At 41.8% G+C, this 26,409-nt stretch overlaps 2 protein-coding genes across 2 annotated transcripts; one reads left to right on the forward strand and one right to left on the reverse strand.

Annotated features, from left to right (window-relative positions):
• Positions 1-3,726: 3,726 nt before the first annotated feature.
• On the forward strand, positions 3,727-8,588 carry LOC127331999 (65-kDa microtubule-associated protein 3). The gene is made up of 10 exons (XM_051358250.2): positions 3,727-4,325; positions 5,903-5,994; positions 6,092-6,135; positions 6,215-6,295; positions 6,368-6,610; positions 6,702-6,869; positions 7,031-7,334; positions 7,645-7,706; positions 7,779-7,842; positions 7,942-8,588. The coding sequence occupies exons 2-10, from the start codon at positions 5,922-5,924 to the stop codon at positions 8,181-8,183; spliced, it is 1,281 nt and encodes a 426-aa protein (XP_051214210.1). The 5' UTR covers positions 3,727-4,325; positions 5,903-5,921; the 3' UTR covers positions 8,184-8,588.
• Positions 8,589-9,625: 1,037 nt separating this feature from the next.
• On the reverse strand, positions 9,626-11,339 carry LOC127329915 (uncharacterized). The gene has a single exon (XM_051356320.2). The coding sequence runs from the start codon at positions 11,325-11,327 to the stop codon at positions 9,747-9,749; it is 1,581 nt and encodes a 526-aa protein (XP_051212280.1). The 5' UTR covers positions 11,328-11,339; the 3' UTR covers positions 9,626-9,746.
• Between the last annotated feature and the right edge of the window lie 15,070 nt (positions 11,340-26,409).

The following is a 26,409-nucleotide window of genomic DNA, read 5'->3' on the forward strand; positions in this document are numbered from 1 at the left end:
CGTTCAATCTATGGACTGAAGCAAGCATCAAGAAGTTGGAACCGACGCTTTGATAAGGTGATCAAAGACTTCGGGTTTATACAGTGTCATGGAGAGGCTTGTATTTACAAGAAAGTGAGTGGGAGCTCTGTAGCATTCCTGATATTATATGTAGATGACATATTATTGATCGGGAATGATATAGAACTATTAAGCAGTGTTAAAGATTATTTGAATAATAGTTTTTCAATGAAAGACCTTGGTGAAGCATCGTATATATTAGGCATCAAGATTTATAGAGATAGATCAAGACGCCTAATAGGGCTATCACAGAGTACATATCTGGACAAGATTCTAAAGAAGTTTAGAATGGACGAAAGTAAGAAAGGGTTCTTACCTATGTTACCAGGCAAGGTATTGAGTAAAACTCAAGGACCGGCTACGACAGAAGAAAGAGAAAGGATGAATAATATCCCCTATGCCTCGGCAGTAGGATCTATCATGTATGCCATGCTATGTACTAGACCGGATATAGCACATGCTGTTAGTTTGACTAGCAGATATCAAAGTGATCCAGGAATGGAGCACTGGACAGCGGTCAAGAATATCCTGAAGTACTTGAAAAGAACTAAGGATATGTTTCTTTGTTATGGAGGTGACCAAGAGCTCGTTGTAAACGGTTACACCGATGCAAGTTGGAACACCGATCTGATGACTCTAAGTCACAATCTGGGTACGTGTTTATATTGAATGATCTTTGCGATGGCTGGGCAAGCTCGAAGCGGTGCACGGTGGCGAAGTCTTCAACAGAATCGAGAGTACATAGCGGCTTCGGAGGCTTCATCGAAGCGGTATGGATGAAGAGGTTCATTGTAGAGCTCGGTGTGGTTCCTAGTGCATTGGACCCATTAATCATTTCTTGTGATAACATGGGTGCCATCGCCAATGCACAAGAGCCAAGGTCACACAAGAGGCTGAAGCATATCAAGCTGCGTTACCACTCGATTCGCGAGTACATCGAAGATGGAGAAGTAAAGATTTGCAAAGTACACACTGATCTGAATGTAGCAGATCCGTTGACTAAAGCTCTCCCTAGGGCAAAGCATCACCAACACCAGAATGCCATGGGTGTTAGGTATATTACAATGTAATCTAGATTATTGACTCTAGTGCAAGTGGGAGACTGAAGGAGATATGCCCTAGAGGCAATAATAAAGTGGTTATTATTTATATCTTTATGTTTATGATAAATGTTTATATATCATGCTAGAATTGTATTAACCGAAACATTAGTACATGTGTGATATGTAGACAAACAAGAAGTCCCTAGTATGCCTCTTAAACTAGCTTGTTGATTAATAGATGATTAGTTTCATAATCATGAACATTGGATGTTATTAATAACAAGGTTATATCATTGTATGAATGATGTAATGGACACACCCAATTAAGCGTAGCATAAGATCTCGTCATTAAGTTATTTGCTATAAGCTTTCGATACATAGTTACCTAGTCCTTATGACCATGAGATCATGTAAATCACTTATACCGGAAAGGTACTTTGATTACACCAAACACCACTGCGTAAATGGGTGGCTATAAAGGTGGGATTAAGTATCCGGAAAGTATGAGTTGAGGCATATGGATCAACAGTGGGATTTGTCCATCCCGATGACGGATAGATATACTCTGGGCCCTCTCGGTGGAATGTCGTCTAATGTCTTGCAAGCATATGAATGAGTTCATAAGAGACCACATACCACGGTACGAGTAAAGAGTACTTGTCAGGAGACGAGGTTGAACAAGGTATAGAGTGATACCGAAGATCAAACCTCGGACAAGTAAAATATCGCGAGACAAAGGGAATTGGTAATATATGTGAATGGTTCATTCGATCACTAAAGTCATCGTTGATTATGTGGGAGCCATTATGGATCTCCAGATCCCGCTATTGGTTATTGGTCGGAGTGAGTACTCAACCATGTCCGCATAGTTCACGAACCGTAGGGTGACACACTTAAAGTTGGATGTTGAAATGGTAGTACTTGAATATGGAATGGAGTTCGAATATTTGTTCGGAGTCCCGGATGAGATCCCGGACATCACGAGGAGTTCCGGAATGGTCCGGAGAATAAGATTCATATATAGGATGTCATTTTATGTGAAATAAAATGTCGCGGAAGGTTCTATGGAAGGTTCTAGAAGGTTCTAGAAAAGTCCGGAAGAAACCACCAAGGAAGGTGGAGTCCACATGGGACTCCACCTCCATGGCCGGCCAGCCCTAGATGGGGTGGAGTCCCAAGTGGACTCCACCATAGGGGCCGGCCACCCCCACATGGGAGGTGGAAATCCCACCTTTGGGTGGGAGTCCTAGTTGGGCTAGGTTTCCCCCTCTTATGGAAGGTTTTGGTTTCGGGTCTTATTCGAAGACTTGGACACCAACACTTGGGATCCACCTATATAATGAGGGGCCAAGGGAGGGGGCCGGCCACCCCAAGACCACAAGCTGGCCGCCCCCCATAGAGTGGCCGGCCACCCCTCCCAAACCCTAGCCGCCCCCCTCTCCTCCATATTGCCCGCGTAGCTTAGCGAAGCTCCGCCGGACTTCTTCATCGCCACCGACACCACGCCGTCGTGCTGTCGGATTCAAGAGGAGCTACTACTTCCGCTGCCCGCTGGAACGGGGAGGTGGACGTCGTCTTCATCAACAACCGAACGTGTGACCGAGTACGGAGGTGCTGCCCGTTCGTGGCGCCGGAACCGATCGTGATCAAGATCTTCTACGCGCTTTTGCAAGCGGCAAGTGATCGTCTACCGCAGCAACAAGAGCCTCATCTTGTAGGCTTTGGAATCTCTTCAAGGGTGAGACTCGATACTCCCTCGTTGCTACCGTCTTCTAGATTGCATCTTGGCTTGGATTGCGTGTTCGCCGTAGGAAAATTTTTGTTTTCTATGCAACGTTATCCTACAGGTATATATCCGGATTGGGCCACATTTGTGAAAACCATCTGAGAGCCAGGGAACAGAGCTGAAGCTGAGTTTGCAAATGCACACGAGGCAGCTCGAAAAGATATAGAACGAGCTTTCAGTGTTTTGCAAGCTAGACTTGTAATAGTCTGAGGACCTGCCCGATTTTGGGATATGGACACATTGAATTACATCATGACCATCTATGTCATTCTACATAATATGATCATTGAGGATGAAATGATTTTGAACTTGTCCTTTTTTTCTTTGATAATGTTGATACCCGGGTCAAACATGCAAGAAATTCAGATACCGTTCAAGCATTCCTTGAAACATATCGTCAGATTGAGAATGACAAGGATGCAGCACAGCTCCAGGAAGATCTTGTTCGTCACCATTGGCAAAGGCACGGCAACTAGGATTTATTTGCGTTCCAATTTATTATTTGCTTTATTTGTTGTTTTACCATTTGATTCATATTGTTCGAAAACATTTGTTTCAATTTGTATTGTTTGTAATGTATGACAATAAATATTGGTGTAATAAGACGGATTATTGTTGTATTTATCATATCAATTTTTGTCATAATTTAGATTGTGTTATTTTGTAAAACCCTTTGTATCCGGTTTAGTTTGTGAGGAATATGCTGTTATACGAGTCGCGTTTAACGCGTCTAGTACACTTAGCTATTTTTCAACCCCAAAATGCGTTTAGGCTAGATAGAAAATATGGGGTTTGCGACTTGAGAGATCTGCTTGGCTTGCCCAATTCAGGATTCCCAGTCCCCCGCCATAGTATAACGGTCACCCCAGGGAGACCCCAACCTCGCCACCAGCCTCGTCGATCTCCTCCGCCTCCCGCAGTCCCGGTGCTCCCTCACCAAACCCTACACCGTCGTCTCCGCTCCTGCAGCGCCGCAGCGGCGGAAGGCCCGCCTCTGATCCGCCGCAGCCATCGCACCGCCGCTTCCGTTTTCCGCCGCGAAGCACGCCCGAGACGCCACCTCCGCGGCCCCCGTACTCCGCCACCAAGCACGCCCCCGACGCTACCTCCGCCGCGGCCGCGACTCGCCGACGCTACCTCCGCCGCGGCCGCGCTTCTCCGGCGGCACCTTCGCCGCGGCCGTGCCTCTCCGACGGCACCTCCGCCGCGGCCGCGCCTCTCCGACGGCACCTCCGCCGCGGCCGCGCCTCTCCGACGGTACCTCCGCCGCGGCCGCGCCTCTCCGAAGGCACCTCCGCCGCGGCTGCGCTTCTCCGACCGCACTTCTGCCGCGGCTGTGCCTCTCCTACAGCACCTCCGCTCCAGATAAGGACTCGGACTTCGTCGCTTCGTCCTCAGGCTCAGCAACCCTCCCGTCTTCAACCTCATCGAACCTGGTATGGCTCGTCGGTTCTCGATCCCCGTAAACCCTAATCGACCTAATCTGGTCGGATTTGTGTGATTTGAAGTTTGGATGTGCCATTCCTAGATTGTGCTGGCAATATGTGCATGTGGATGTGCTTGCTCTTTTATTCCAGATCGCGACTGAAATCTTGTTTGGTTCGTGTACGGTGTACCCTGTTTAGGCCACTGAGACCTCGTTTTATTCCAGATCACGGTAGAGTTAACTGGATTAGTATGTGTCCTTCTGATTATGGGAATCTTTTGGTCGTGAATAGTTTAGGAATTGTATGATGAAGCTCTGATGGTAATCTGCTGTTCCTTTTGTTCTAATTAAGCAAGAGCAGTGTTGACCATGAAGTGTTAACCTATTGAGCAGCATTGCCTATATTCATATATGAAATAAATTGAGAAGAAAGACTGTGCGGAATTTGATATGGGTGTATTTCCAGGAATTTGGTAATCAACCATTATCCATTGAGAACAATTAATGCACTTGAAGCTAATATGAATTTCTGCATCCCCTCCCCCCTCCCCGTTTCTTCGACGCTTTGCTCTTTTCACGTGTCACATAGTTTTTATGTTCTTGAAGGTATACAAATTGTTGCAGGGGTTATATTATTTATATATATATGTCATCACAGATCGTGTTTCCTTTGACGTGTGGTGTGCATAGGGCTGCTGCCTGAAGACTAGTGTTACCCCTATATATTGTAAACTTAGTTCATCTTTTGTTGTTGTTGTTGTTGTTTGTTAGACAAGTGAAATCCACAAGGTGTTGTTTCCCCTATGTAATTTGGATGCAGATGTTTAATATGATGAAAAGTTTGGTTGTCTGATCGATTATGTTTGTCAGTACATATGGACGGCCCTTTATCTTGATGCATCAATGAAATTCCATTATCTAAAAAAAGGATGGTCTGTCAGATGTTTTTTTTTTTTTGGAATGTCATGGTATGAAGCACTTAGAAGATCTGTTCAGGAGTTTAATGCCCAAAGGGTCTCAAGTTCAAATTGTTGAATTAAGAGCTCTTGTCCTACCCGAGGGATCTTTTTAGTACTATTTTAGCTTCTGCATGCAAAGACACGCATTACTTTGCTACCATGTGTGTACTGCAGTGCATCACAACTTAAATTCTTCAGTCTTATGAATGAGAGCAAAGCCAACTACCCATGTTTGAATTGTGGCATCAATTTGAACAGGTAAATGAAACGTTAATGGAGTATACAACATCACATATTGGAGATTCTTTAACTTACACCTGCATTATGTATTTATTTTATTGTGTGTCATTGAGAATGTCTTTGCTCTGATTATTTTCTTGAAGTCGTGATCATCTAAACTAGCTATATCTCAATTTTATTACTTAAAAATGTATCCGCATTTTATTGGCTGGCATGGAATTTGTGTAATATCATGACGGACTGAGATGTGCTCAGGCTTCCAAGCTGCCTGGTGCTTGCGTGTTCATTCTTTTGTGGACTTGCATGTGCAAGCACACATGTGTGTTGTTACCATCATTCAAAATTTATAGCATCTGACTTGTTTTTTTTAATTACTATGCATCCTTAGGCTAGATAGATACCTTCAAATGGAGCAAATCGAGGATAGCCTTGGCAATTTCTCAGGAAGTGATCTATTCCCTGAGAATTCGTTTCCTTCAGGTTAGCAAACTATGGCTATATCCATTTTTTGGGTCACCTTTTTTTCCTTCAATTTGGATTTAATACTCATTTATTATCTCTGTGTGTAAATGCCCAGTTACCAAAACCAGGATGGTTAAAATTCACCCCGAGTCTTTGCAAGTACGTATTTCCTGTTTACGGTGTGTACCATATGTTAATACATGTAAACTATACTGTAATTGGTTGGTTTTGTCTGTAGAACATAATGCATGTCCTTGAGGTTGAGTACCACAGAATCTGTGACGAGCTTGGTGAAAATGAAAGGAAAAACAAGATTGAGGTTAGATAAAATTATTTCTTAAATTATTTATGGTATAGTAAAATGCGCACATCTAATCTATTGTTTCATCAGATTTCTGGTTCACTAGAAGTTAAACTGGATTATATGTTGAACAATCTGCAAGAGGCTAGAAAGAAAAGGAGGGGGAGGTGGGATGAATTTGTGGATGTTATACACCAGTTAGAGGGTTATTCGAGCTCCATGCGCCCTGTTCAGTTCAGACCGTCAGCTGTTCTGCTGTCTCATAGACCCAATTTGTCCTTGAAACGACTGAGAGAGCTGAAGTATTTGCTGAAGTTGTTTCAAAAGGATAAGGTATGATCTATCTGATTTTTTCACTAGTGTATTAATCCCTTTGACATGTGCATTTCTCACTAAACAATGCATACTTTCTTATTTATGCCAGAATACTCCCAGACACTTCAAAGCTATATACTTGTTATGTGATGATCTGAATCTTGACTTTGCTGAAGAGATATTCAAAAGTGACAAGGAAGATGATGGCTCGACAGTTTTTATGTTAGAGGACGTGGTGAAAAGGTTGGAGGTGCTAAAGAAAGAGAGATTAACAAATGTAAGCTTAATGTCATTCCCCAGATCACAATGTTTTATTTCTCCCCTGTTACTTCTCGTACTATATTTTGTCATGTACTACTATCTTTTGTTGTAATTAGTATAACCTTGTTAGGATGAAAAGTGCAAGGAAATAATTTTATTTTGTTAAATTTGAACCAGACTGCTAATGATAGTAACGTGGAAAGAAAGTTGATGGAGGAAATTTCGAAGAAGAAGAAAGTGCTCTCAGAACTTGTGAGCCAAAGCCATTTGAATGCACAAGATTATGAACTCGACTTCAGCATGCATGATGTGAAAGCAGGAAAAGAGGACGCAACGTTGATCATCAAGAAGCTGCACGGTTTAATAATGAAGCTGAAAAAAGAACTTAAACTGAGAAAAGACATTATTGATGGGGCTGAGAAGATTCTTAACACACGTAGTGAGGAGATTCAGCTTCTAAGTTTCAGAAGTGAAATAGGAGGTAAGATTCAGATACTATTTGTCCATTTGCTTGCACTTCTTGTTCAGAGTCATGCTCTCCTCATCTTTCCTGAAATATTCGGAGGACCGTATTTTTATATTTACCTTTTTGAGCACTATCTGGGTGCTGTTGAGTTGAGTCTCATCATGGGATCACACTTTCGTTATTCTTCTTCTCAGTTTCTTTCATATTTAAATTGCCTCACAAATATGAATGTTTTACTCTTGAGTAATTGTGATAAAAATAAAGTTTCAGAATAGATGAAGTATAGATTTTTGATAATTTGCTGACCACTTTTTATATTAATCAGCGCTGCTGGAGAAGCTAGATACCTGGGAGAGCTATCATAAGAAGGAGTTTATGTACAATAAGGTGTGTTTAGACTAAAGTCCCCTCTTCTCTACATTTATATACATTATTTGTAATTTCAGAAAACATTTGCAGATGCATCTGAAGACAGAATTACTGATGAGAATGCAGGAGGTGGTACCTAGCAGTCCAAGACTAAGTAAGTCCATAAAAAATAATGACATATAAGATAGTTATGTTTCATAAGCCTGTCTTTTGTTAGTATACACAATGAACAAGAAGTGCCCCATTTTGTCAGGCCAAACATGTGAGGACCACGAGGATATTTCCATGTCTCCATCGATAAGTCCACCTTCATCAGCATCTGTGTCTAGCTCAGACTGCAAGAGCAATGATTCAGATTACAGTCCATCTTTATCAGCATCTGAGTCTAGCGAAGACCGCAAAGATTCGGATTACAGTCCGGATTCATCCCAGTCTGATGATAACATGCAGGACTTTGTAGTTCCAGAAACCGATTCTGATTCTGAAGATGCTTAGTTTGTTAGAAGCAAAAGTTAGGAGATTCACTATCTAGGATGTTCAGTTGTTCACCTCTGGTGACCTCCAGTCTAGGAATAAGAACTGTTTTGCAGTGTCACATGTTTACCGTTTTGAGGTTGCCCAGCATTATGATGCCCCCTGAACCTGCAAAACACTCATAATATGTGCTCCAAGCATACTGTAGCTTCATCCCGTGTAAAGGAGGCTTTTTTTTTTGTACTGATAGCTTGTATAGTTAAATTTGTAGTGCCGTTTGGTTGGCTGAGAGATGAATCTCCATACCTGTGGTTGCATTGTGAGAAAAGGAGGCATCACAGTAGCAATGATTTGGGTTATGAGGGATTGGAGAAGCTGTTACACTTGTTCTTGACTTTGGATATATGGATAACTGGTCTTGTATTAGATTTGTCTTCTTTAGAAGTAAACTGCAGCTCATACATGTGGTTGCTGTGCAAATCTCTTCTATATATGATTTGCAAACGGTATTCCGTATTACTTTGCTCGGCTGGTAGGTTCGGGCTCAGTTTCGATCCTCAGTCGACCTCTCGGGGCAGCATGCTTCTTCTATCAGTATTAATCAAAAGATCCACTCAGCAAGTTCCTTTTGGATCGTTTACTCAGCAAGTGGGCATGGTCCTATTTCCCTGTACGGTCATTGCAAAGAAAAAGTAACGCATGTCTGGCCTTAGCTCTGCCTTTGTTCTGGCCATGGCAATCCACACTGTACGGGGGTGTGTGTCTATGTCTTGTTTCTGAAAATGTTCGTTTCAGCTTAGCCAGTGGGATTTGTGTATTCCATTCGTTTAACCAGGGAGCGTCTTATAACTGATTATTTGAATATGAATTTCTATAAGAGATTCTTTTTTATATAATTCATGAATCTCCTGTACACTTTATGATTCATGTGAATTGCTCACGTACAAAATCCCTACTTGTTCCCGACCACTTGTTGTGGGGTCTGTATAGGTTGTTGTAACGAGTCGGGATGTTGCTGCTTTCTTGTACTACCTGAATCAGCAGTGTTCGAGAAAATACATGTTACTTATAAGACATCATCGCTGCTTAAAATTCCAACTGCCTTTCATGTTTGCCCGCCACATCAAATAAGTATTAGTTTATGCACAGAGCTTATTTCTATGATACATACTGGAACCTCTAGTTAACAATAAGGTGAGCTTGATATGCCAGACCTTCACTGATTGTATGTTCACTAACAGAATGACTTCCCATCTCAGTTTACAAAAAAACATTCACTGACTGAACTCTGACAGTCCAATTCACGAATGGAGATCTTTAATCAGCGCACGGTGCCATCTCATTTCAGGGCCTAATAATTTTGAATTCCAAGGGAACTAATTGGATAAACAAGAGCATCAATACTCCAGCAAGCACATTTACATCTTTACCGAGCAAGTTCAGATACAGAGGAGTAGAAATAACTGAAGGAAGCAATTCAGTTAAATAGCACATAAATTATTACATCAAACAGACTCAAAGAGTATGATTCACGCCCAGAGGCATCATAACTGAAGACACATGCATACAATATACAAACTGAATTCAATCAAACTCCACTTCAAGTGAGGCTGTTGAAGAGCAAATCCCGTCCAGAACAGTAAGTTTCTCTTGGTTGCTCCAGGTGCTATGATGGCTCACCACCTCCCAGTTACAGTTACAGGCCCCCTTCTCCTCCACATGTCCATGCTTGTACAGAGCGACACGGCGCAGCACCATGGATACTTGCACGGTGAATCTGACAAGGCGAAGAAGCTGTGTCTGTGTGTCTGTTCTCTGAAAGCCAATGACCACCAGCTCCTTCAAATGGCGGTGGCGCCACCGAGTAGAGGAAGCAGAGGGTTCTATTATCTCCTGACATGTGTGCTCGTCGTCCTCCCCGCATCGGGGGACATGTACATACAGGCTCTCAAGCAATGGCGCTGCCTCGATGAGGAGATGGGGCCACGAGACATCCCAGGAGGAAGGCACATCTGCAACCAGTAGCCTCCTCAAATTGGACATGAGGGAAAAAGGATTCTTGGAAGGCGCAATCCACATGTCTGGCCCTGTGAACCGCAGGACAAGATCCGTCATGCTGACGGCATGTTTGAAGAATCCGGTGAGCATGTTGACAATGTGGTTCCGCTTCATGCAACATAGACCAGCTAATTGGTGCCCTTCCAGTTGGCCAACAGAGAAGGCGAAGCTCACATTGGCAAGGCGCGGGGCGGCGGTGGCGGAGCGCAAGAACACAGACGCGCGCAAGGTGGCCAGGCTCTCAAGCTTGGGGAGAGAGCGGAGCTCGACGGCCATGATGTGGCCGTCGATGACGAGCTCCCTAATTTCTGACATGGGGGCGTCGAATACCGCCCTACTGGTTCCTCTTTCCAAAGAGCAGGACAAGAGGTGCAGAACTTGCAGCTGCGGGCAGGCGGTGACCACGCCCTCGTAGACGGCCGCGGGCGTGGTCTCCGGCAGGTCCTGCAGGACGAGCTTGGCGAGCGCGGTGAACCCCTGAAGCGGCGGGGGCAAGCAGTTGGCAAGCTTGAGGCTTTGCAGCCGAGATGCGCCCGGCTTTCTGCTGATGCGTCCACGGGGGAGTCTGTACACCGGCGGGGAGCGGCCGAACGGACCCGTAGGCGGCGTGGCGACAAGCTCGAGGTCCCGGACGCCCCAGGAATCGACCGCGTACAGGATCAAGCGGTTGATGCAGGCCGCGCTGCTGCTGTGGGCGAAAACCTCCAGCGACAGCCTCTGCATGCGCCGCCGCCGGTGAGTGTGAGTCAGGAGGAGGCCCTTGACCGAGGCGGCCATGGCGCGCATGGCGCGGCGCTCGTACCGTGCCGCGATGTCGATTAGCCTCTGGCGAGACTCGGGCAGGAAGAACGGTCCAGTTGCTTCTCGGCGAAGGGCGAGGATCCCACGGTAGCGCGGTGGCAGCGCATCGGTGACCTTGAGATCCAGGACGGGGAGCTCCCGGAGGACGTGGGCGCAGCGCCTGGAGAGCGTCCCCGCCCCAAGCGCGCAGCGGGTGTCGAGACGGCCCAGGATGTGGAGGAGCATATCGTCGGGGAGGGCAGTAAGGCGGTCCTCCTCATCGCGCTGCCGCCGGCGAGGGAGCAGACGCAGATCCTTCCGAGCCATTGCTGCGAGAAAGTTTAGATTGCTGTTTCAGTGTGGGGCTACCATGTGACTAAATAGGCCGTTCCATTGGAAATTTAGCGGCGTTTGTTTGATGTTGGTCAAATGGAATTCGATCCGGACGCGGGAACAGAGCTGTTGATCGACGAATCAGATTTGGAATCATAATAGGAGATGTACAACAAGTACGCGGTTGGGGAACGCTCTCTCCGAGTCCGAGTCCGAGTCCGAGTCCGAGTCCGAGAGGCAGCATCGCTTTTTTCTTTTTCTTAGGTCACTGCAAAAATCTCGAAAAAAATGTTCTGAAACATACAAACAATTTCTGGTGGAGCTTGGAACCAACCATGCCGCACTGATGGGAGATAAACAGAGCTCCTTGCTAGGCACTCCGCATCTACATCACTCTCTTTTACTACATCCGTTGTAGTACTCGAAAACTCATTTTTAAAGGCAACTGTATGTGTAGGAGTGTCATCTACCACAGATTAGTTTTGAGATTGGTGAGACTACTTATGTCTTTTTTGAAAACTGAAATATAATTGAAACAGATTTGAATAGTAGAAAACGTTTTACAAGTTTCATAAACACATGAGCAACATTTTTGAAACTTTGTGAAACATACTTTGAATAGTAAATATTTTTCACACGTTTCAAACATGTTTCACAAATTTTAGATATATTTCATAAATTTTTAGAAACTAGGGCAACACATGGGTGATGTCAGCATGACGTCATCACTGCTGTACATACCGGCGCTGGTAAATTCGTTGCGTTCTTGTAGTACTCTCATGAACGAACTCAACTCTTTGGAAGCTTCGAATACCTGTTTTGATCTCTTGAACGATATGGTCATAATGCCCCACACCTCCTCTTAGGCTATCTCCAACGGTACTCGCAAAACGGACAACATTCAAGTCTGTTTCGGTCCAAATGCGGCTGGATGATCTCCCGGCCACTGTATGTTTGCGGGTGGCAGTGGCTCCAGCGGTGACTACCAAATCCTTTTGGAGTCGGAGGTGAGTTGCTTTGTCACGTATTTCATGTTGCACAGCCAAAATCTACCAAGTATGTCGGTGGTCTAGGCTCGTTCGCAACATTCTCACCCTGATATTCCCAGCCTTGGTCAAACATGGTATCATCGTGCTACCCCTCAATGATCATGTTATGCATGATCACAGAAGCATTTATGACCTCTCACGTTGTCTGATGGCTCCATGCCCTAGCAAGGTGCTGAACTATAGTCCAACGAGACTGCAACACACCAAATGCCAGCTCTACATCCTTTATATTTAATTTGGTAAATAAAAACGCGGCTGGGGACATCTCCTTCTGATCCTCACACCGTTTCGTCATGTGCTCCCGGGAGCGCCGCCAATATCACCTCCCCGTGCTTCCCCACCCGCCTCATCGCCGTCGGGGGTGTAACCTGGGCGAAGCTCGGGCAGCGACAAAGGGGTGCCTTGATGTCTGGGTTCCTGCGATCAATAACAGATTTATTGTAGTACTTGTAGCAGCAAATATTATTTATATAAGTTCGTCCATTGGAAGCTTTGCAAATGACAATCTGTGGTGACTCGGCATACCACTGCATGGTGTAGTATGCAAGTCTGATATAACACCAATGAAACACCATTCCACTAGTATTATATCGCTCAGAGTGGTACAACAGAAACATATGCGGGTCCAAGGCATGTCTATAGAATTACAACATTGACTCTGTTACATAAGATCATCACAGCCTCCTGATAACCCACAAGTATAGGGGATCGCAGCAGTCTTCGCGGGTAGTAAAACCCAAATTTATTGATTCGACACAAGGGGAGGTAAAGAATACTTATAAACCTTAACAACTGAGTTGTCAATTCAGCTGCACCTGGAAAAGCACTAGTAACAGGGGTGATGTGAAAGCAGCAGTGATATGAGAGCAATAGTAACAGTAACTCAGCAGCAGTAATAGTAACACAGGAGCAATGGCACCAAAAAATAGTTGATACTACTTCCAATGACATATAGAACGAGTATATAATGATGAGAGATGGACCGGGGTTCCCAGCGATCTACACTAGTGGTAACTCTCCAATAACAAGTGACAAGTGTTGGGTGAACAAATTACAGTTGGGCAATTGATAGGATTGATAAAGCATTAAGAAAGAACATCAAGATCATTAATTATGTAGGCATGTTTTCCATATATAGTCATACGTGCTCGCAATGAGAAACTTGTACAACATCTTTTGTCCTACCAGCCGGTGGCAGCCGGGCCTCAAGGGAATCTACTGGATATTAAGGTACTCCTTTTAATAGAGTACCGGAGCAAAACATTAACACTCCGTGAAAACATGTGATCCTCACATCACCGCCATCCCCTCCGGTTGTCCCGATTTCTGTCACTTCGGGGCCTTTGGTTCCGGACAGTGACATGTGCATACAACTTGTAGATACAATCTAAGCAATAATTATAGAGCTTAAACCTAAGATCATGCCACTCGGGCCCTAGTGACAAGCATTAAGCATAACAAGATTGCAGCAACAATAACTTCACAAACTTTATAGATAGACTAATCATAATGTATCATCCATCGGATCCCAACAAACACAACACCGATTACATCATATGGATCTCAATCATGTAAGGCAGCTCATGAGATCATTGTATTGAAGTACATGGGATAGAGAGTACCAACTAGCTACTGCTAGAACCCGTAGTCCATGGGGGAACTACTCACGGAGCATGATGGAGGCGGTGGCGTCGATGGAGATGGCTTCCGGGGGCACTTCCCCGTCCCGGAAGGGTGCCGGAACAGAGACTTCTGTCCCCCGAATTGGAGTTTCGCGATGGCGGCGGCGCCCCTGGAGTCTTTCTGGAGTTTCGTCAAAAGGTATCGATGTTTTAGGTCGAAAGGGCTTATATAGGCGAAGAGGCGGCGCAGGAAGGCGCCTGGGGAAAATAAGATGTTGGGTCTTCGTTTCGTCGAATTCCGAGAATATTGCCCGAACAGCCTTTCTGGAACCAAAAACAGCAGAAAACAGGAACTGGCACTGTGGCATCTTGTTAATAGGTTAGTTTCGGAAAACGCATAAAAACATTATAAAGTGTAAGCAAAACATGTAAGTATTGTCATAAAACAAGCATGAAACATCAGAAATTATGGATACTTTGGAGACGTATCAGCATCCCCAAGCTTAGTTCCTACTCGTCCTCGAGTAGGTAAACGATAAAAAGAATAATTTCTGTAGTGACATGCTACTTACATAACCTTGATCATACTATTACAAAGCATATGAAATGAATGAAGTGACTCAAGGCAATGATTTATAGTTGCTAACAAATAGATAACATATAGCAAAACTTTTCATGAAGAGTACTTTCAAGACAAGCATCAAAAATCTTGCATAAGAGTTAACTCATAAAGCAATAGATTCAAAGTAAAGACATCGAAACAACACAAAGGAAGATATAAGTTTCAGCGGTTGCTTTCAACTTTCAACATGCATATCGCATGGATAATTGTCAACATAAAGTAATATGATGAATGCAAATAAGCAAGTATGTAAGAATCAATGCACAGTTGACACAAGTGTTTGCTTCTAAGATGGAAGGAAGTAGGTAAACTGACTCAACATAAACTAAAAGAAAGGCCCTTCGCAGAGGGAAGCATTGATTGCTATATTTGTGCTATAGCTTTGGTTTTGAAAACATAAAGAGAGCATAAAAGTAAAGTTTTGAGAGGTGTTTGTTGTTGTCAACGAATGGTAGTGGGCACTCTAACCCCCTTGCCAGACAAACCTTCAAAGAGCGGCTCCCATTTTATTTTATTTTTGGGTGGCACTCCTTCCAACCTTTCTTTCACAAACCATGGCTAACCGAATCCTTGGGTGCCTGCCAACAATCTCATACCATGAAGGAGTGCCTTTTTATTTTAGTTTTATTATGATGACACTCCTCCCTACCTTTGCTTTCTCAAGCCATGGCTAACCGAATCCTCGGGTGCCGTCCAACAATCACATACCATGGAGGAGTGTCTATTTTTGGTTAATTAATTTGGGACTGGGAATCCCATTGCCAGCTCTTTTTGCAAAATTATTGGATAAGCGGATGAAGCCACTAGTCCATTGGTGAAAGTTGCCCAACAAGATTGAAAGATAAACACCACATACTTCCTCATGAGCTATAAAACATTGACACAAATTGAGAAGCATTTTGAAGGTTTAAAGGTAGCACTCAAGCAATTTACTTTGGAATGGCAGGAAATACCACATAGTAGGTAGGTATGGTGGACACAAATGGCATAGGTTTTGGCTCAAGGTTTTGGATGCATGAGAAGTATTCCCTCTCGATACAAGGCTTAGGCTAGCAAGGCTATTTGAAGCAAACACAAGTATGAACCGGTACAGCAAAACTTACATAAGAACATATTGCAAGCATTATAATACTCTACACTGTCTTCCTTGTTGCTCAAACACTTTTACCAGAAAATATCTAGACCTTAAGAGAGACCAATCATGCAAACCAATTTTAACAAGCTCTACAGTAGTTCTCCACTAATAGGTTTAAACTACATGATGCAAGAACTTAATCATGATCTACTTGAGAGCTCAAAACAATTGCCAAGTATCAAATTATTCAAGACAATATGAGGCATTTTCTGTTTCCAACCAAATAATAACAAGTGCAATAGCTTCCAACTTTTATTATTGAACATTAAAAGTAAAACGAAGAACAAGTGTTCATATGAAAAAGCGGAGCGTGTCTCTCTCCCAAACAAGGATTGCTAGGATCCGGTCTTATTCAAACAAAAACAAAAATAAAAGCACACAGACGCTCCAAGTAAAGCACATATGATGTGACCGAATAAAAATATAGTTTCAATAGAAGAAACCTGATAAGTTGTTGATGAAGAAGGGGATGCCTTGGGCATCCCCAAGCTTAGACGCTTGAGTCTTCTTGAAATATGCAGGGATGAACCACAGGGGCATCCCCAAGCTTAGACTTTTCACTCTTCTTGATCATATATCATCCTCCTCTCTTGACCCTTGAAAACTTCCTTCACACCAAACTTCTCATAAACTTCATTAGAGGGGTTAGTACTCAAAAACTTTGAATCCACCTTGGTCCTGTAGTGACACATTGCAAGAACTCAGTAAAACATTAGCTGCAGCTCTCCACGTCTAGAAATCCTTGCTTAAAGTCCACAAGAGACAATGCAAAAAACAGAGACAGAATCTGCCAAAATAGAACAGCCAGTAAATACGAATTTTAAAGAGGTACTTCCGTTGCTCAAATCAGAAAACTCAAAACTAATGAAAGTTGCGTACATATCTGAGGAACACGCACGTAAATTGGCAGATTTTTCTGAGTTACCTACAGAGAAAACAGCCCAGATTCGTGACAGGTAGAAATCTGTTTCTGCGCAGAAATCCAAATCTAGTATCAACCTTCGATTAGAGGCTTCACTTGGCACAACATTGCAATAAAATAAAGATAAGGAGAGGTTGCTACAGTAGTAACAACTTCCAAAACACAACAAAACATTAGCAAAATAAACACATGGGTTATCTCCCAAGAAGTTCTTTCTTTATAGCCATTAAGATGGGCTCAACAATTTTGATGATGCACTCGCAAGAAATAGTATTTGAAGCAAAAGAGAGCATCAAGAGGCAAATTCAAAACACATTTAGGCCTAACATGCTTCCTATGCATAGAAATCTTGTAAATAAATAAATTCAAGAAGAGCAAAGTGGCAAGCATATGAAGATAAAACAAGAGTAGCTTCAAAATTTTAAGCATATAGAGAGGTGTTTTAGTACTATGCAAATTTCTACAACCATATTTTCCTCTCTCATAATAATTTTCAGTAGCTTCATGAACAAACTCAACAATATAACCATCACATAAAGCATGTTTTTCATGATCCATAGACAAATAATTTTTATCAAGCTCAAAAATAGTGGGATTAAAACTTTCGAACACACTTTTATCAATAATATAACAAGATGATTGATCAATCTCAAGAGATATGGGACTCCTACATATAGTCAAGAACTTTCCAATCCCATTTTCATTAGTAGTACAATTAATATTATCAAGTAACATAGGACCATCATCTAAAGCTTTATCATAAACATTTGCTACGCAAAACTCTTTAGTACCATGCATTTCGACATCAGGCACAAACAAAGCATTATCATAAGATTTATCAAAGTAGCATGGATTATCATAAATAACAGTAGCATAATTATTCTCACAAGTTTTACTCATAGGGAATATTTCAAGAGGATCCACAGGAACATAACATTCATCCTTCTTCGGTAAGCATGGAGGACAATCAAATAATGTAAGAGATAAAGAGTTACTCTCATTAGAAGGTTGGCATGGGTAGCTAATCCATTCTTCCTCCTTTTGTTCATCACTCTCCTCTTCTTTTTCATCCATTGAGCTTTCAGGTTCATCAATTTCCTCCTCTTTTTCATCCAATGAGCTTTCAGGTTCATCAATTTCTTCTTCCACAGGTTCCTGCAAATTGTGAGTGCATTCTTGTGCATTAATGAGTCTCTCTTTATAATCAATGATATAAGGATTATCAGTGTAACTTTCATTGCAAAAATTAAGGATAGAAGAGACATATTCTTTAAGGTCCTTACAAACAACACAAGTTTCATAATTTTTAACCATGAAGGATTCTATCTCAGAGGCTCCCATAAATATGACAAATTGTTCTACTTCTTCGAACCCAAGATGAATATAGTTATTCCAATTATAGTTCTTAATTAAAACTTCTTCACTAAAGCCACATTGAAATTTAAGATGTTTAGTATCCTCTTTAGAGCAAAAATTTATATCATGGCGTTTAAGCAAGATTTTAGCAATTGTATTCAATTTTTCTATCACATCACTCATCACTTCACCCGCTCTTGATTTTCTATAATTATTATATAATTCTATAAGCTCCAACATGGTTATGCGTTCTTCCATAACAGCAGTTTTTAATTTTTAGGTTTTTCAAATTTTTATGGATTTTTGGGTATATGAGAAAAATAAAACAAGACAAAAAGAAACTAAGCAAAGTAATACTAGACAGAAATAAACTAAGCACAAATAAACTAGGAAAAAGTAAACTAAGCAAAACAAAATAAAATAAAATAAAAACAGAGAGAGAGGTAGAGTGTACTCCCTATGTGAACTTATGAGTAGAGCTATGCCTCCCCGGCAACGGCGCCAGAAAACAGTCTTGATAACCCACAAGTATAGGGGATCGCAGCAGTCTTCGCGGGTAGTAAAACCCAAATTTATTGATTCGACACAAGGGGAGGTAAAGAATACTTATAAGCCTTAACAACTGAGTTGTCAATTCAGCTGCACCTGGAAAAGCACTAGTAACAGGGGTGATGTGAAAGCAGCAGTGATATGAGAGCAATAGTAACAGTAACTCAGCAACAGTAATAGTAACACAGGAGCAATGGCACCAGAAAATAGTTGATACTACTTCCAATGACATATAGAACGAGTATATAATGATGAGAGATGGACCGGGGTTCCCAGCGATCTACACTAGTGGTAACTCTCCAATAACAAGTGACAAGTGTTGGGTGAACAAATTACAGTTGGGCAATTGATAGGATTGATAAAGCATTAAGAAAGAACATCAAGATCATTAATTATGTAGGCATGTTTTCCATATATAGTCATACGTACTCGCAATGAGAAACTTGTACAACATCTTTTGTCCTACCAGCCGGTGGCAGCCGGGCCTCAAGGGAATCTACTGGATATTAAGGTACTCTTTTTAATAGAGTACCGGAGCAAAGCATTAACACTCCGTGAAAACATGTGATCCTCACATCACCGTCATCCCCTCCGGTTGTCCCGATTTCTGTCACTTCGGGGCCTTTGGTTCCAGACAGTGACATGTGCATACAACTTGTAGATACAATCTAAGCAATAATTATAGAGCTTAAATCTAAGATCATGCCACTCGGGCCCTAGTGACAAGCATTAAGCATAACAAGATTGCAGCAACAATAACTTCACAAACTTTATAGATAGACTAATCATAATGTATCATCCATCGGATCCCAACAAACACAACACTGATTACATCAGATGGATCTCAATCATGTAAGGCAGCTCATGAGATCATTGTATTGAAGTACATGGGATAGAGAGTACCAACTAGCTACTGCTAGAACCCGTAGTCCATGGGGGAACTACTCACGGAGCATGATGGAGGCGGTGGCGTCGATGGAGATGGCTTCCGGGGGCACTTCCCGTCCGGCGAGTGCCGGAACAGAGACTTCTGTCCCCCGAATTGGAGTTTCGCGATGGCGGCGGCGCCCCTGGAGTCTTTCTGGAGTTTCGTCAAAAGGTATCGATGTTTTAGGTCGAAAGGGCTTATATAGGCGAAGAGGCGGCGCAGGAGGGCGCCTGGGGAAAATAAGATGTTGGGTCTTCGTTTCGTCGAATTCCGAGAATATTGCCCGAACAGCCTTTCTGGAACCAAAAATAGCAGAAAACAGGAACTGGCACTGTGGCATCTTGTTAATAGGTTAGTTCCGGAAAACGCATAAAAACATTATAAAGTGTAAGCAAAACATGTAAGTATTGTCATAAAACAAGCATGGAACATCAGAAATTATGGATACGTTGGAGACGTATCACTGAAAGGACACAGATATCGCCTAGAGGGGGGGTGAATAGGCGATTTAAAACTTTTACGAGATGGGCTTAACAAATGCGGAATAAAACTAGCGTTTACTTTGTCAAGCCCAAAGCCTATATACTATGGTTCACCTATGTGCACCAACAACTTATGCTAAGCAATACAAGCAAGTATGTGATAGCAAGATATATATAACTTCAAGCACGATGGCTATCACAAGGTAAAGTGCATAAGTAAAGAGCTCGGGTATAGAGATAACCGAGGCACGCGGGAGACGACGATGTAGTCCGAAGTTCACACTCTTGCGAGTGCTACTCTCCGTTGGAGCGGTGTGGAGGACAAGTCACTCCAAATGCACGAGGGCCACCGTATTCTCCTCGAGAATTCCCACCAAGAGGGATGTCCTCGATCCACTATGTAACCTTAGGGAGGTTACCGAACCCGCACAAAGCTTGGGGCTATCTCCACAACTTAATTGGAGGCTCCCAACAAATTGCCACAAAGGCCTTGCCCTTGAAGAATCTCCACAACTTAATTGGAGTCCCCAAGAACACCACTAAGATGCCACAAAGGCCTTGCCCTTGAAGATTCTCCACAACTTAATTGGAGTCCCCAAGAACACCACAAAGATGCCACAAAGGCCTAGAATCCATCTAGGGTTCCAAGAACCCAAGAGTAACAACTTTCTTGCTTTCACCTCCACGAATCACCGTGGAGAACTCAAACCGATGCACCAAATGCAATGGCAAGAACACCACAAAGATGCTCAAATCCTTCTCTCTCAAATTCCAACAAAGCTACAAAAGCTATTGGGGGAATAAGAGAGGAAGAACAAAGGAATTCACAAAGAACACCAAGATCAAGATCTAGAGAGTTCCACTCACAAAGAGATGGATTTGATTGGTAGAAATGTAGATCTAGATCTCCTCTTCCTTTTCCCTCAAATGGATTCAAGAATCATTGGAGGAGTAGAGGGATGTGGAAAGCTCTCAAGGTCAGCAATGGTGGAGAGCAAAAGGAGGAAGAAGAAGTGGGGAGAAAGAGGAGGAAGAAGGCCTTAAATATGGCTCTTAGATTTCTGCCCGTTGGGGCCAAAATCGCGACAGGCCGGCAGTGCCGGCCTTGTTCCACCGGCAGTGCCGGGGTGGCCGGCAGTGCTAGCCTTTTTCCACCGGCAGTGCCGGCCCGGCGGCAGTGCCGGGGTGTTCCCGGCGGCAGTTCCGGCTCCCCTGTTTTTTCCCAAACACCCGATACGAAAACCTCAAGAACTTTTGCATCCGGACTCCGATTTTGATGATCTTGGACTCGTTTCGAAGCTAGTAACAAGCTCTACAAGATCATGCAGGGAACCATCATAGTCCAGTAAGGTAGGATATAAATAAAAGACGAAAGGTTTGACCTATCTAAAAAGGACATACCGGTAAAACCTCCAACCTCGAAAATGCAACAAGTTGAGTTAGGAAACTCGGATTTAGGTGAAACCAATTTTGTTGAAAAGGGGATGACAAGAGCTACCCCACAAAGAGTGAAAAGCTTAAGAACAAGTGGGGTAGATTTTTCTATGTATTTTAGAGTGAAACCTCTCAATACGAGAAACCGAGAAAAACTCCAATATTGAAAACGCAACAAGTGATTCATGCGGAATCCGTTTTCGATGAACTAGAGCTTGTCATGAGAATAAGCACAAGCTCTAAAGAACCACATGGATAAGATCCAAATAACAACCAAGAAAGATGATGCAAGGATGCAAAGGTTTGAGCTCTCTCCGAACGATACGATCGAGTTACTCACTCGAGAGCCCTCTTGATAGTACGGCAACTAAACTATAAACCGGTCTCCAACTACACCATGAGACCGGTGAGAAAGAAACCCTATCAAGAACAAACCTTAACCTTGCGCATTCCACTTGAGCTCGATGATGATGATCTTGACCGCAACAAGATGGAACGACTTTCTTGCTTGTGCTTGCTTGACGAAGTCTTGTAGATTGCTCCCCCATAAACCACCATGGGAGAGCTTCTTCTTCGGCGCATCTTCACATAACCATGACCACCATGTGGATTGATTCCCCATACTCCACCATGAGAGAGCTTCTTCTTTGGCGCATCTTCACATATCCATAATCACCATATGGATGGCAAGACTCAAGCAAAGGATCTCTTCGAGATGGCTCATCTTGAACTTGCACTTCATTCTTCATCATGTTGATGTCTTGAAGTATCTTGAGGGCTCACTTCATCTTCATCTTCAAGACATACTTGACACTTGATATCCTTCATCAATTTCTTCTTATTGCAACCTTGAAGCCAACATATGGTTCAAGAATTTCCTATGGACAACTCCTACAAATATAACTTAATGCAAACATTAGTCCATAGGGATTGTCATTAATTACCAAAACCACACATGGGGGCTCCTTGCACTTTCAATCTCCCCCATTTTGGTAATTGATGACAATCTCTTTGAGAGGGTTTATATAAGGAATTGAAGTAGCAAGCAAGTTGAATATATAGAGCAAACTCCCCCATAATATATGCGTGTGTGAATGATCTTGACTTTCATTGCATATATTGGCATTCAAAGCCTAGTGGAGTTTTCTCTAACTATTCAACTATGCAAAGCAACAAGATGCAATGCAATAAAGGCACATGCTTAAGCACAAAGCAAAGACATAACCAAATTCCCTTAAACCCTCCAAACTTCTCCCCCATTGGCACCAATTGCCGAAATGGGTGAAAAATTTAGAAGGTCAATATAGTGAGAGTTCCTCCATAGCGTGTGCATTTCTCATAATTTGAGTGGAATCAAATGCACGTATCCAATGACGAATATTCGGAAGGAATCACACTATAGATAGGATCAAAGATTGCAAAAAAGATAACGAAGTCTAGAAGCTTCAACAAATGAAGCAAGCAACCAAATGAACCATAAAGAAGATACCAAAAGAAAGATATATATTATGATAAGATCAAGAAGATTGCTCTAAATAATATGAGGAAGCTCCCCAAGGTTTGTGCACAAAACTAGACAATTTGCATTGGAGTATAAAGTGCACAAACATGGAATCATCACTCCCATAATATCATTCAAAACAAAAGATAACAAGTGAATCAAACTATAATGATCACCACAAAATAGTGCTCTAAATCAAATGAGGAAGCTCCCCAAGGTACATGCATAAATTAAAATGTTGTATTTGAATACAATATGCATAACATGGAATCCTCACTCCCTCATTACCATTTAAAACACAAACATTTGCAATAGATCATAGATAGAAAAATAAGCTAAACACTTGCAACAAACAAATGGTTGAGCAACAAGTAAGAGGCATCATAATAAAAGGCTCAACCAAGAGGATATGTGAAAGGCATGATAAAGCATATTATAAGACTATTACAAGGATGAGCAAAAAGCATCATCATAGTCTTCAATGAATTATATTGCTTAGCATGACCAATCAACACGTAATAAATAAATAAGATATCAAAAGGAGATGTATCATCTCTTATGTGTATAAGTTTCTCTAAGTGGGCAATATCACAAAGATATTTATCCACAAAGAAACATGCACACACAAAATAGATACGCAACAAATAGCATGATATCCAAGACGAAGTCATGCAATATACCAATAAGAATTTTTTCTTAATAGCATGGCCAAAGGCTCAATTTTATCTTATTGTACATTCATGAACTTCAACCGCAAACATCTAAAATACATCACAAATATCAACAAGGGAAAGAAGATAGTTGGGATGCATTGAGAAAGTCAACAAGTATCACAAACGAGGATACCAAAAGAAATAACTAAATTTGCACTTTCATCTATATTGCACATGTGAGAGCCTTGAGGAATTGATATGCAATAAAATTGCTAGATAGGCATAGTTGGGATGGATGAGTCATGAGCATGATTTAATGTACTTCCCAACAAATGCACTCATCTCAAATTACTCACATTCACAATAAAGAGGTTTCATTAAGACTTTTGCAAGAAGCACACTATTTGCAAATCAAGAGATTCATGCCAAGATGCAACCATAAGGTTGGATACAAGAAAAGTATGCATGAGAAGATACTTGTTACCAAGATAGCATTGGTGTGGATGTAGTAGATATGTGTTCGTTGACCATCCTAGCTTGCCCCAAGTTACCATTGAGTCACCACTTCTTTCCAAGAGTGAGACAAGCATCCAATGCATATCCAGTGTACCTAACACAAAGGTAAGTACAAAATGGTCCCCAAACTAATTGGGTCCGAAGTAGTTAGACACACTACAACATATAGGACAAACTCCACAATACTATATGCATATAGATATGAAAGTGAATTTCATGCACATCTTAATCAAATTAGGATTTGATGGAGTTTACCCTATATATTGGATCAAAGAAAGTAACACATGCCATAAGATATACATATATTAAATATGCATGCACAATACTTTCAAGAACCAAAGGAAGATACAATTTGGACAAAACACCAAATAAATCAAGAGACAATGGTTGCCCAAATTATATCAAAGAATCAAATCAACACAAGATTGACTCCAAAGACTTATCTCATTATAAGAAGCTAATTAAGCCTAAGCACAAAGGAATGAGATAATTAACCAACTCCCAAGAGAGCAAGGTTCCAACAAATAAACCAAACCCTCGACACTTTTTATGATGGCACAAAGTACCAAAAAGAAAATTTATGTCTCCCAAAACAATTTTTTTTGATAATGATCAAGAGAAGTTTAAGCATTATAACAAATATAGGAGAGCTCCCCCAAGATTAGTGCATTATCTAGGATTTATAATATGGATACAAAATGCACCAAACTAGGATCATCACGCTACCTATATCTACTAAAAATGCTAAGAAAGTTTGAATAGACAAATTAGATCCATGAGATGCAAGGAAGACACATGGGAGTCAAAGCACAACAAATTTCATGGCAAAAAAAGGCAATTTAAACACAAGAGCCAATGTAGATATGATCAATAAATATCTACCTCATAATTGATTACCAATTGTCCTAGGACAAGAGGTATTAGGAAATATTTCCCGGTGGTAGTTTGTAAGTATACATAAGATCATATTTACAACGAACAAAGCATATGGTAAAAGATAAGAGTTAACCATAATGCAAAGAAAGTTTCTTGATAGCTTCATTTAGTCATACCAACATGCAAGGCAATTAATAGTATGACTTGAAGCACATGGTTTTCCAAAAATGTATTGAGGGACACGTTGTGAAAAACCATGCCAAGAAAAACTTTCACAAATAAGATCCACAAAGATATTAGCAATGAAGCCATTTAAGCAAATTGGAACTTGTTTGAGCAAACTTGGCACATAGGAGAGAGATAATTTACGATATCAATTCTATGTGACACAACCTCAAATGTTCACATTTTCTAGGCTTGTAATATGCACAAAGCTTATTACTCCCCCATAATGTGATAAGGAATTTATTTTCACAAGAGGCAATAAGATCCAACTAGAGATATTAATGGACATTAGAATTTGAATTTCTCATGAATATGACATACCACATAGAGACTAGATAATCTTCCAATATCAATTGTAAGTGATATTCCTCATGTACACACATTGTTAGGATCATGAAATTCCCAAAGGAATATCACTCCCCCAAAATGGGATAGTCCATTAATCGCTCATAAGAGCCATATAAGATACAACAAGATGCAAAGTGGCTCCAACACAAACACAAATACATGGTGTGCAACCCAACATGCATAGACTTGATTTCTCAAGAAAAGCAAGTAGGAAGCACAACATATACAAACACATGTTAGGAACAAGAACTAACACATGCAAAGGGGCGGGTAACTTTCAATATAAATGAGTTGAGAACATGTTACCGCAAGGAGGAACATTGGATATATGATTGTAGCAAGATAATCAAAAGACTTGGCTTGATATAATATAAATAATGAAGATCCCTTAATTCTTCATGATGTAGCCAAGTCTCCAATGCCCTCCAACAAGCACCTATTGATCAAGTTTTGGATTGTTGGTCCCCAACTAAGTTGGGTCCTAAGAGGTTAGTCACAATAGGCTTGGCAACCCAAATGGTTTTTTTCTTGACACCACTTTGAGCACCAACATATTTGGCAAACACATTGCCACCCTCATAATTACGAAGAGAATAAACATCATCAATGGTGATAGAGTTGGATGAGGTACCAATAGTGCAAAAGGAGGAGATGTGGCCCTTCTCACGGCATATGTAGCAAGTTCTTTTCTTCTCCTTCTTCTCACTAGATTTCTCCACAATGGGAGCATTGGCTTGATTCTTCTTGGGAAGTGGCATTTCTTCAACTTGAGGTTGAATATGAGTTTGAGCTTGAGGCCGCTTCCCTTTTTGCTTCTTCTTCAAAGGGCAAGATCTAACATGATGCCCTTCAATTTTG

Source organism: Lolium perenne, chromosome 2, assembly GCF_019359855.2.
Source record: "Lolium perenne isolate Kyuss_39 chromosome 2, Kyuss_2.0, whole genome shotgun sequence".
Lineage (NCBI taxonomy): Eukaryota > Viridiplantae > Streptophyta > Magnoliopsida > Poales > Poaceae > Lolium > Lolium perenne.